Source organism: Bufo gargarizans, chromosome 5 (genome assembly GCF_014858855.1).
Source record: "Bufo gargarizans isolate SCDJY-AF-19 chromosome 5, ASM1485885v1, whole genome shotgun sequence".
NCBI classification, from domain to species: domain Eukaryota; kingdom Metazoa; phylum Chordata; class Amphibia; order Anura; family Bufonidae; genus Bufo; species Bufo gargarizans.
The window spans coordinates 19,167,576-19,180,088 of NC_058084.1; the positions used below are offsets into that span (position 1 = coordinate 19,167,576).

The window sequence follows — 12,513 nt, forward strand, 5'->3', positions numbered from 1 at the left end:
CTACATAGACTGTGTGACCTCACTGCACTCATTGTGACATCACCATCCAATAACAGTTACCTGCTACATAGAATGTGTGACCTCACTGCACTCATTATGACATCACCATCCAATCACTGACCTGCTACATAGACTGTGTGACCTCACTGCACTCATTTTGACATCACCATCCAATAACACAGTTACCTGCTACATAGACTGTGTGACCTCACTGCACTCATTCTGACATCACCATCCAATAACACAGTGACCTACTACATAGACTGTGTGACATCACTGCACTCATTGTGACATCATCATCCAATCACTGACCTGCTACATAGACTGTGTGACCTCACTGCACTCATTGTGACATCACCATCCAATCACAGCCTGACCTGCTACATAGACTGTGTGACCTCACTGCACTCATTGTGACATCACCATCCAATCACTGACCTGCTACATAGACTGTGTGACCTCACTGCACTCATTGTGACATCACCATCCAATCACAAACTGACCTGCTACATAGACTGTGTGACCTCACTGCACTCATTGTGACATCATCATCCAATCACTGACCTGCTACATAGACTGTGTGACCTCACTGCACTCATTGTGACATCACCATCCAATCACAAACTGACCTGCTACATAGACTGTGTGACCTCACTGCACTCATTGTGACATCATCATCCAATCACTGACTGACCTGCTACATAGACTGTGTGACCTCACTGCACTCATTGTGACATCACCATCCAATCACTGACCTGTTACATTTACTGTGTGACATCACTGCACTCATTGTGACATCACCATCCAATCACAGACTGACCTGCTACATAGACTGTGTGACCTCACTGCACTCATTGTGACATCATCATCCAATCACTGACCTGCTACATAGACTGTGTGACCTCACTGCACTCATTGTGACATCACCATCCAATCACTGACCTGCTACATAGACTGTGTGACCTCACTGCACTCATTGTGACATCACCATCCAATCACAGACTGACCTGCTACATAGACTGTGTGACCTCACTGCACTCATTGTGACATCATCATCCAATCACTGACCTGCTACATAGACTGTGTGAGTTCAGGTCACTTGTAATTCCAGATTCTCTGCACAGATTGCCATGACTCAATTGCTCTTTTATCTCTTTTTATTATTTTTAATGCAAACATCACACGTAGATTTACGAGGCATAAATATGTAGTGCGCTCACTCATCAGAAGGAGGTGGTTACTTATCACAGTGCAGGCGGAGCCGTAAAAAAGCTTAGAAACTGCAAGAGACAGCATAGGCCGAGGGTGCACATTAGCTCCAGCGGGGATCGCAGAAGGAGGTCCTCATGTTTGGCTAACTTTTAACGAAAGAGACAATGATGATTATAATCACCAAGGCAACAAAGATTCCGGTAGAGATGAGACAACACTTCACCTTCCTGGCACGTCTCTGAAACAAACAAAAGAGACAGTTACAGATATGGTGAGACTGTAACAAAAGGAGGACCTCAGAGTCTTGGCCACTGGTTCCTTCACATGGGGCAAATGTTCAGTTTGTTACTCTGTATCTAGGTACTGTGGCCAACCAGTGGTTTGTTGGTGTTCCTCCTTCCCCAAAGGCACATGGCCCTAGCTTCCCCCCTCGAGGACTTGACCAGGTTCATCTTCTCCTGTCCACTTATAATACCTAGTTGTTATCATTTCTGCCTTAAAGGGGCATTCCTGTCTCACTGTTTGATTGGTGGGGGTATGACTACAGATCCTGAGATTGAGGCGCTGTAGTGCTGGTTGAGCACTGCTTCCTATTTTTCCTGCACAGCAGCACTCCTGGTTGAGAGCTCTGCAAAGAACTGCATCATGGTCTCCTCTCATGTTAATGAGATAGCGAGGCAGTTCCCTGCACAGCTAGCAGGTCAGAGGGCCACGATACAGGGTAAAATAGTAAAGGGGTCCACCACTGTTGCTCATTTAGTCCCAGGATGGTGGGGGTTGTGGTAGTCCACCAATCAGGAAGTAATAGCAAATATTAATGATGGGAATACACCTTCAACCATTTTCTTTTTTAGTGTATTGCATTGCTGAATGTTTGTCTCTGCCCCCTCTAAGTCAACCCTGCCTCAAACAGGTGAATCTATATTGTTGATCTATCCTGAGGATAAGCAATCAATATGAAAATCCCAGAGAGCCCCTTTAATAAAACCCCCCCTCCATTAAATTACAAGATAATATTCTGAGTGCCTATAGCCACCACTAGAGGGAGCTCATAGCACAGAGATGAATACTATACAGCTCCTAAGCTCCATCTAGTGGTGTCTGCAGGTAGCCAACATTGTAACATGTTATTCTAAGGCTGTGTGATGTGGAAGTAGGGGATTTAGACCTCTCTATCAGAAAATATGGCGCCCTGGCCTTTATAACGAGATATTATAAAAATTAACTGGCTCCGAATTTGGGACATGGGATAGGAACACCTTAAATAAAACATGATGCCAGCAGCTTCTTGCACATTCTGCAATATCAGCAACACCCGGAATCCATTAGTGGACTGGGGAAAAAACTCTGCCTATTTCACTGCTTGGCGGGATTGATTTCTCGTCATATTCCTGCCATGTTGAGGATGAGAATGTAAATCTGTAATGTGCGATGTTTATGATGGGAGACAATAAACCTTATGTCACCTCCAAATTGGTTCTGCCTCCACAGCAGTAGCTACAGTGCAGGGGACCTCCGTCTCCATAAATTACCCTTTATAGATGCTGAATGATACTATGATGAGGTCACCACCTGTTCGAGGCTCTGTTATAGTGGAAACTACGACCGTCTGTTGTTGCTTGTGTTACTTGGAATTCAGCAAACCTCGACTGGTTTAGCTTTTGAGTTAGGGATGCTGGTAGCCAGTCATACACTTGGCAGCTGGCCATATGTTCAGCTACAGGACCTGAGTCTTCCATGATAGTTGTCATACAACTACTACTCCCAGAATGGCCTGCTCTAATTGTTGCACTTATCTTTGGAGATAAATCACTCCAGAACAGTCTTGCCACAGGAGGAGGAGGTTGCTATGATGGAGGAAATCAGGAGCCAAGGACCTTCCTGATTTCTAAGGCATTGTGGCGCATCCATCGACAGGGAACATCTACACTTCCCTTGTCATTGGAGGTGACAGCAATTTCCATGTTGTCACATGGGACAGTTTTCTTGAACAATATCTCAATATATATTGGCCTATCCCGGCAAGGAGTAATCACCTCTACCGAACGTTTCCTGTAGCCGCAAATAACATTTGTACAATGTTGAGGATGATTTTTGGACCATTCCTCCTACAAATGTGTTACAATTCATCAATATGTCTAGGATGCCTTGTGTACACAGCCTGCTTCAGGTCGCACCACAGCATCTCCATAGGGTGAAAGTCAGGACTCTTCAGGTCATGTCACAACATCTCCATAGAGTTAAGGTCAGGACTGATCAGGTCATGTCACAACATCTCCATAGAGTTAAGGTCAGGACTGATCAGGTCATGTCACAACATCTCCATAGAGTTAAGGTCAGGACTGATCAGGTCATGTCACAACATCTCCATAGAGTTAAGGTCAGGGCTGATCAGGTCATGCCACTGCATCTCCATAGGGTTAACATCAGGACTCTTCAGATCATGCCACAGCATCTCTATAGGTTAACACCTTCCTGACCAACCCATGTAAAAATATGTCGGCGATCATTCATTTAAAACTGGCGCCTGCTCGCGAGGGACCCCCACCCATCTGACATCGATGACTTATCCTGAGGATAGGTCATCAATAAAAATAACTTGGACAACCCCTTTAAGGCCAGGACTTTTCAGGTCATGCCACATCATCTGCATAGGGTTAAGGTCAGGACTCTTCAGGTCATATCTCAACATATCCATAGGGTTAAGGACAGGACTCTTCAGGTCATGTCACAACATCTCCATAGAATTAAGGCCAGAAATCTTCAGGTCATGTCACATCATCTCTATAGGGTAAAGGTCAGAACTCTTTAGGTCACGTCACAGCATTTCCATAGGGTTAAGTTCAGGACTTTTCAGGTCATGCTGCAGCATCTCCATAGGGTTGTCAGGACTCTTCAGGTCACGTCACAGCATCTCCATAGTGTTCAGGTCAGGATTAACTTAAACACATCTGCACGGTGGAATGGTCCAAAATTCCTCTTCAGTTTAATCATATTTGCAGCCACAGGAAATGTTTGGTGATAGTGAACGCTGCTGAAGGGTTTTTTAATTTGAAGGTTCACTTACTTTTTCATCCTGAACTGTGGATGCTTTTATATATATATATATATATATATATATTCCCCCCCCCATTTCTTTTTAAATTTTGGCACCCAATGTGGGGCTCGAACCCACGACATATATATATATTTAACCCCTTAAGGACACGGCCCTATTTCACCTTAAGGACCAGGCCATTATTTGCAAATCTGACCAGTGTCACTTTAAGTGCTGATAACTTTAAAACACTTTGACTTATCCAGGCCATTCTGAGATTGTTTTTTCGTCACATATTGTACTTCATGACACTGGTAAAATAAATTAAAAAAAATTAATTTTTTTGCATAATAAAATACCTAATTTACCAAAAATTTTGAAAAATTAGCAAATTTCAAAGTTTCAGTTTCTCTACTTCTGTAATACATAGTAATACCCCCAAAAATTGTGATGACTTTACATTCCCCATATGTCTACTTCATGTTTGAATTATTTTGGGAATGATATTTTATTTTTTGGGGATGTTACAAGGCTTAGAAGTTTAGAAGCAAATCTTGAAATTTTTCAGAAATTTACAAAAACCCAATTTTTAGGGACCCCTACAGGTCTGAAGTCACTTTGCGTGGCTTACATAATAGAAACCGCCCAAAAATGACCCCATTCTAGAAACTACACCCCTCAAGGTATTCAAAACTGATTTTACAAACTTCGTTAACCCTTTAGGTGTTGCACAAGAGTTATTGGCAAATGGGGATGAAATTTGAGAATTTCATTTTTTTGCCAAACTTTCCATTTTAACCCATTTTTTCCACTAACAAAGCAAGGGTTAACAGCCAAACAAGAGTGTATCTTTATTGCCCTGACTCTGCTGTTTACAGAAACACCCAATATGTGTCCATAAACTACTGTACGGCCACACAGCGGGGCGTAGAGTGAAAGGTGCGCCGTATGGTTTTTGGAAGCCAGATTTTGCTGGACTGTTTTTTTGACACAATGTCCCATTTGAAGCCCCCTGATGCACCCCTAGAGTAGAAACTCCATAAAAGTGACCCCATCTAAGAAACTACACCCCTCACGGTATTCAAAACAGATTTTACAAACTTTGTTAACCCTTTAGGTGTTGCACAAGATTTAATGGAAAATAGAGATACAATTTCAAAATTTCACTTTTTTGGCAGATTTTCCATTTTAATATTTTTTTTCCAGTTACAAAGCAAGGGTTAACAGCCAAACAAAACTCATTATTTATGGCCCTGATTCTGCAGTTTACAGAAACACCCCATATGTGGTCGTAAACTGCTGTACGGGCACACGGCAGGGCGCAGAAGGAAAGGAATGCCATACGGTTTTTGGAAGGCAGATTTTGCTGGACTGGTTTTTTTACACCATGTCCCATTTGAAGCCCCCCTGATGCACCCCTAGAGTAGAAACTCCAAAAAAGTGACCCCATTTTAGAAACTACGGGATAGGGTGGCAGTTTTGTTGGTACTAGTTTAGGGTACATATAATTTTTGGTTGCTCTATATTACACTTTTTGTGCGGCTAGGTAACAAGAAATAGCTTTTTTGGCACGTTTTTGTTTTGTTATTTACAACATTCATCTGACAGGTTAGATCATGTGGTAATTTTATAGAGCAGGTTGTCACGGACGCGGCGATACCTAATATGTATACAATTTTTTTTATTTATGTAAGTTTTATACAATAATTTCATTTTTAAAACCAAAACATTGTTTAGTGTTTCCATAGTCTAAGAGCCATAGTTTTTTCAGTTTTTGGGCGATTATCTTGAGTAGGGTCTTATTTTTTGCGGGATGAGTTGACGGTTTGATTGGTACTATTTTGGCGTACATTCGACTTTTTTGATCACTTTTATTACCTTTTTTGGGAAGTAAGGTGGGCAAAATTCAATTTTCTCATCGTTTTTATTTTTTTATTTTTATGGCGTTCACTGTGCGGGGAAAGTAACATGACCGTTTTATAGATCAGGTCGTTATGGACGCGGCGATACCTAATATGTGTAGTGTATTTTTATTTTTTTATTCAGTGATAAATGTGTTTTTTTTATCTTAACTTTTTTCACTTTTTTTTAAAAAAAATTTGACCCAGACCCACTTGGTTCTTGAAGATCCAGTGGGTCTGATGTCTGTAAAATACAGTACAGAACCTATATAGGGTTCTGTACTGTATTTTACTTACACTGAACAGATCTATGCTTTCAGCATAGATCTGTTCAGCACCATGGACAGCAGGACGCCTGAGCAGGCGTCCTGTTGCCATGGGAACCTTCCCCGTCTGCCACAACTTCGCAGACGGGGAAGGGTGAGGACGGGGCTTCGGGGGGCTCTCTCCCATCGGGGGGCTGCAAAGGCACAGCAGCCCCCCGATCGGAGAGGGAGGGAGCTCCCTGACCGATGACAGTTAACCTTTTCCATACAGCGGTCCGTACGGACCGCGGTATGGAAAGGGTTAAACGGCTGACATCTGCACAGATGTCAGCCGTTTATACCAGGGTGCCAGCAATGTGCTGGCACCCTGGTATAACCCACTAGACGCCAACGATTATTCAAGGGGAGGCGGGCGGGGGATCGCGATCCCGCCTGCCGCACCGCCCGCCTCCCGCAACGCCCCCACCGCCTGCGACACCCCCCCTGCACTTCCCGCCGCCATCAAATCGTGCAGGGGTGCAGGGGGGGCGGGGTGAAAATCTCATTTAGGCACTCTAAAGTTTCTGATCCCCGCGGGATCAGAAACTGCAAAAAGCGCAGCAAACCGCAGGTCTGATTTGACCTGCGGTTTGCTGCGATCGCCGACACGGGGGGGTCAAATGACCCCCCCTGTGTTGTTACGGGATGCCGGCTGAATGATTTCAGCCGGCGTCCCGTTCATATTAACCCCCGTAGCGCCGGAATCCCGATTTTAAGTTAGGACGTACCGGTACGTCCTGTGTCCTTAAGGACTCGGGAAATAGGGCGTACCGGTACGTCCTATGTCCTTAAGGGGTTAAAGACATAGATGGCTGCTATTAGTTCAGTTACATTATATGAGAAGAGTAACAGTAAGGAATGAGGCTCCTCTTGGTTTGGTGGCCCCCTCTTCCCCCGGTATTGTGTTATTTAGGGTGACCAATCCCTGGTAATCGCTTCATCCTGCTAGAGGAATGTACATATACAAATTCTCTCTTCCTCGTAGTCATGTCTTTAAAGTCCTCGAGAATTGCTCCATCAGCCAAAAAAATTACCATTTAGACGTGAAGTTCTGCCATATGAAAGGCTTTTATCAGTCCGAGGGAGGACGGTGACTTTCTGGATTAAGCGGCGAATCCCTCATGAAAGAAGGGCTGGAGAATAAGTTATTTATCCGGTAACTCTCTCTAATCAGCGACTTTGTTATCGCGGCTCCTCAGGCGTCTTTAGGCGATAAGCGTTTAGCATCTCCTTATCCCTCCGGTCTTGAACTCATTGATATGTGGACATTCGGGAAGGTGCGGTGCAGAACGCTCGAGGCCGAGTCACGTTGCCTTTTATGAATGACAAGTAGACTCGTTCATGCAGGGAACTCCTGTAACTCTTGACGATCCCCTCACCCGATTCTCACAGCCGGTCTTAGGTGTACCAGGGAAACGGAAGTTTACTGAAGATTTAAAGGGGTTGCTTAAATTCCTTAAAAATTGACCAGAAGCAGAAAACACTACTCCGCCAAATCACTGGCCTCAGTGGTCATGTGTGTATGAATGGTACGTAACCACTGGGCCAGTAAGAGATTAATTAATTTTTCAACTTTTTGTACATTTCAGACAACCCTTCAGGTCGACTCATCACTAATTAGGCAGGTCATTAAGAGATTTTGGGGATGTTTTATGAAGATTACCCCCATTTATATGTCCTATTAGGGACTCATAGAACAGATTCCCCGAGTCTGGAGCCCGTGACCAGGGGTGCCAAGAGCCTGAACCTTGGTGATTAGAAGATCATCACACCACCTTCAATTGTAGTGGACAGAGCCACCAGGTCCATAGGGTTGTCTGCTTTACATCTCATGGAGGTCGTATATCAGGACGTATCTGAGGTGTTAGATAGGACTGCAGGTGACATATACTACATTATACTTAGAAAGCTATCACTGTGTTATCTGTGGTGTTACATAGGACTGCAGGTGAAATATACTACATTATCTGTACTCAGAGAGTTATCACTGTGTTATCTGAGGTGTTAGATAGGACTGCAGGTGACATCTACTACATTATCTGTACTCGGAGAGGTATCACTGTGTTATCTGTGGTGTTACATAGGACTGCAGGTGACATCTACTACATTATCTGTACACAGAGAGTTATCACTGTGTTATCTGTGGTGTTACATAGGACTGCAGGTGACATCTACTACATTATCTGTACTCAGGGAGTTATCACTGTGTTATCTGAGGTGTTACATAGGACTGCAGGTGACATCTACTACATTATCTGTACTCAGAGAGTTATCACTGTGTTATCTGTGGTGTTACATAGGACTGCAGGTGACATCTACTACATTATCTGTACTCAGAGAGGTATCACTGTGTTATCTGTGGTGTTACATAGGACTGCAGGTGACATCTACTACATTATCTGTACTCAGAGAGTTATTGTGTTATCTGTGGGGTTACATAGGACTGCAATTGACATCTACTACATTATCTGTACTCAGAAAGTTATAACTGTTATTTGTGGTGTTACATAGGACTGCAGGTGACATCTACTAAATTATCTGTACTCAGAGAGTTATCACTGTGTAATCTGAAAAGTTACATGGGACTGCAGGTGACCTCTACTACATTATCTGTACTCAGAGTTATCACTGTGTTATCTGTGGTGTTACACAGGACTGCAGGTGACCTCTACTACATTATACTTAGAAAGCTATCACTGTTATCTGTAGTGTTACATAGGACTGCAGGTGACATCTACTACATTATATGTACTCAGAGAGTTATCACTGTGTTATTTGTGGTGTTACATAGGACTGCAGGTGACATTTACTACATTAACTGTACGCAGAGAGTTATCACTGTGTGATCTGTGGTGTTACATAGGACTGCAGGTGACATCTACTACATTATATGTACGCAGAGAGTTATCACTGTGTGATCTGTGGTGTTACATAGGACTTCAGGTGAAATCTACTACATTATCTGTACTCCAGAGAGTTATCACTGTGTTATCTGTGGTGTTACATAGGACTGCAGTTAGGTAGGGGCATGTCCACAAGTTAACGGGAGCAATAGTTGGCTTTCCCCAGGCGCTGGTAACCCACGGTATGCCACTGACTGGGAGAATGACATTTGTCCCCTCGGGTTTGTTACAGTAGAGGAGCCTCCATACATTCGGCTCTGTTCTCTCCCTCTCAGGAAAACGGAATGATTATCGGAGCGTTTCACGCCGCGAGGAGCAGGTAACGCTAATATCTTCCCCATCACCACGTGTATAATGGAACTATTATATCAGCCGTCCCCTCATATCTGACAACCTAAAGCTGACATTAATTGGACTACATTCAGACGGTAATTTAGGATAATTGGAATGCCGCAGTTAGAAGCGATAAACCTCTTACCATATGCAATTGTTACGGTACAACAATTAACCGCCAAAAGACGAAGGCACCTGGAATTTATGGGGGAGGGGGATGGGGAGTGACTGGAACTGTCCTTGTGGAGTTAACAGGGATGATATTGTGTATCCCCGACACCACAGGCGATATCAGCGCATTACAATTTTTTTTATATAGTACTGTTATTCCGTTCAGCATTATCCGTGCCCGGGAAAGCTGGTGGTAACCAATAGGTGGGGGTCCTACTGCTGGGAGCACCCCCCTCCGAAATAAAGAGCGGGTCGTGCATGCACACTGCCGCTCCATTCATCTCTACACGGGTTCTGGAGGCAGCAGGGGACAGCTTTTTCTGGAAGTCCCATAGACATGAGTGAAGCCGCAGTGCACATTCCAGACCTGCTGTGCCGTTTGTCTCAGGGGCCCCAAGGGGGATAGGGTTCCCATTATCGTGATTGGTGTGGGTCCAAGTGGTATGGCCCCCAACAATCTAATAGCTATCTACTATACTGTGGATAGGGGATAACTTCTCACAGCCGGAATACCCCCTTAAGTATATATTCCAAAAAAGACATGTAGTACAGCAGCTGTGAATTTGTGCAAAATATATCAGTAGCTGATCTGAGCAAGCAGGGCAGCAGTGTACAGCATGGTGGAGGGACCGACAGAATGTAACAGTGGGACAGGTAGTGAATTTCAGACTACTGTAGTAGTGGCTGTATATATCTGTATACAGTAATCTCCTGAGCTCTCTCTAGTGATGGCTGTATATGTCTGTATGCAATAAGCTCCTGAGCTCCCCCTAGTGGTGGCTGTATATATCTGTATGCAGTAATCTCCTGAGCTCCCCTAGTGTTGGCTGTATATATCTGTAAGTAGTAATCTCCTGAGCTCCCTCTAGTGGTGGCTGTATATATCTGTATGCAGTAATCTCCTGAGCTCCCTCTAGTGGCGGCTGTATATATCTGTATGCAGTAATCTCCCGAGCTCCCTCTAGTGGTGGCTGTATATATCTGTATGCAGTAATCTCCCGAGCTCCCTCTAGTGGTGGCTGTATATATCTGTATGCAGTAATCTCCTGAGCTCCCTCTAGTGGCGGCTGTATATATCTGTATGCAGTAATCTCCCGAGCTCCCTCTAGTGGTGGCTGTATATATCTGTATGTAGTAATCTCCCGAGCTCCCTCTAGTGGTGGCTGTATATATCTGTATGCAGTAATCTCCTGAGCTCCCTCTAGAGGTGGCTGTATATATCTGTATGTAGTAATCTCCCGAGCTCCCTCTAGTGGTGGCTGTATATATCTGTATGCAGTAATCTCCCGAGCTCCCTCTAGTGGTGGCTGTATATATCTGTATGTAGTAATCTCCCGAGCTCCCTCTAGTGGTGGCTGTATATATCTGTATGCAGTAATCTCCTGAGCTCCCTCTAGAGGTGGCTGTATATATCTGTATGTAGTAATCTCCCGAGCTCCCTCTAGTGGTGGCTGTATATATCTGTATGCAGTAATCTCCTGAGCTCCCTCTAGTGGTGGCTGTATATATCTGTATGCAGTAATCTCCTGAGCTCCCTCTAGTGGTGACTGTATATCTCTGTATGCAGTAATCTCCTGAGCTCCCTCTAGTGGTGGCTGTATATATCTGTATGCAGTAATCTCCTGAGCTCCCTCTAGTGGTGGCTGTATATATCTGTATGTAGTAATCTCCTGAGCTCCCTCTAGTGGTGGCTGTATATATCTGTATGTAGTAATCTCCTGAGCTCCCCCTAGTGGTGGCTGTATATATCAGTATGCAGTAATCTCCTGAGCTCCCTCTAGTGGTGGCTGTATATATCTGTATGCAGTAATCTCCTGAGCTCCCTCTAGTGGTGGCTGTATAGATCTGTATGCAGTAATCTCCTGAGCTCCCGCTAGTGGTGGCTGTATATATCTGTATGCAGTAATCTCCTGAGCTCCCTCTAGTGGTGGCTGTATAGATCTGTATGCAGTAATCTCCTGAGCTCCCTCTAGAGGTGGCTGTATATATCAGTATGATTATTTAACTTTATGCAGGAGATTGAAGAGAGCTTCGACCATTACAATATATACAAGATATACACCTAGCAACTAATCCAGCTATTTTACCAGAGAAGTGACCTTGATTAGTTGGATCGGAGTCTGAGACATTGTATGTTGAGTCTAGTTTCAACTTACGATGGGTCAGAAAAGAGCATTGCATGTTGAAAATATTGTATCTTGAGGCATCACTGTATTGGAAAATTACTCAGGACTTAAATCCACATGATGAGTAAAAGGTGGAGAATCACTATAAGAGTCAAACATTTGTAGACAGTTGGAGTGTGTACATGTGAGTCCTCAGAAATGTGCGGGGAAATATGTTTCTATCTAACCGTGATCTACATAAAGCACTGAGTAGTTTATCTTCAGTTACATCATGTCTTACAGTATACTCCAATCACATCCTAAGCTGCTGCTGATTACTGTCCAGTCCTCCATCACTAATACACATCCTAACATCAGCAACATAGGTTGCACGCTTAAGACACTGAACCAGCAGCAGCATTCTGAGAAGTATGAAAAATATAAGGAGACCATTGATACAGTAAATGCAGCTCTGGATGTGACTAGAGCACAAGATATGACTTAACTAAAGATCATTACAAAATGAATAAAGAAAAACATTGGAAA

At 43.8% G+C, this 12,513-nt stretch overlaps 1 protein-coding gene across 2 annotated transcripts in view; it reads right to left on the reverse strand.

The window, feature by feature from the left end:
* Positions 1–1,139: 1,139 nt before the first annotated feature.
* Positions 1,140–12,513, reverse strand: part of TSNARE1 (t-SNARE domain containing 1) — a 246,532-nt gene continuing 235,158 nt past the window's right edge. For both annotated transcript variants that reach the window (XM_044294657.1, XM_044294656.1), the window contains one exon: positions 1,140–1,450. In XM_044294657.1, the coding sequence (XP_044150592.1) occupies positions 1,362–1,450 (89 nt within the window). In that variant the 3' untranslated portion in view covers positions 1,140–1,361. The remainder of the gene's footprint in view (positions 1,451–12,513) is intronic.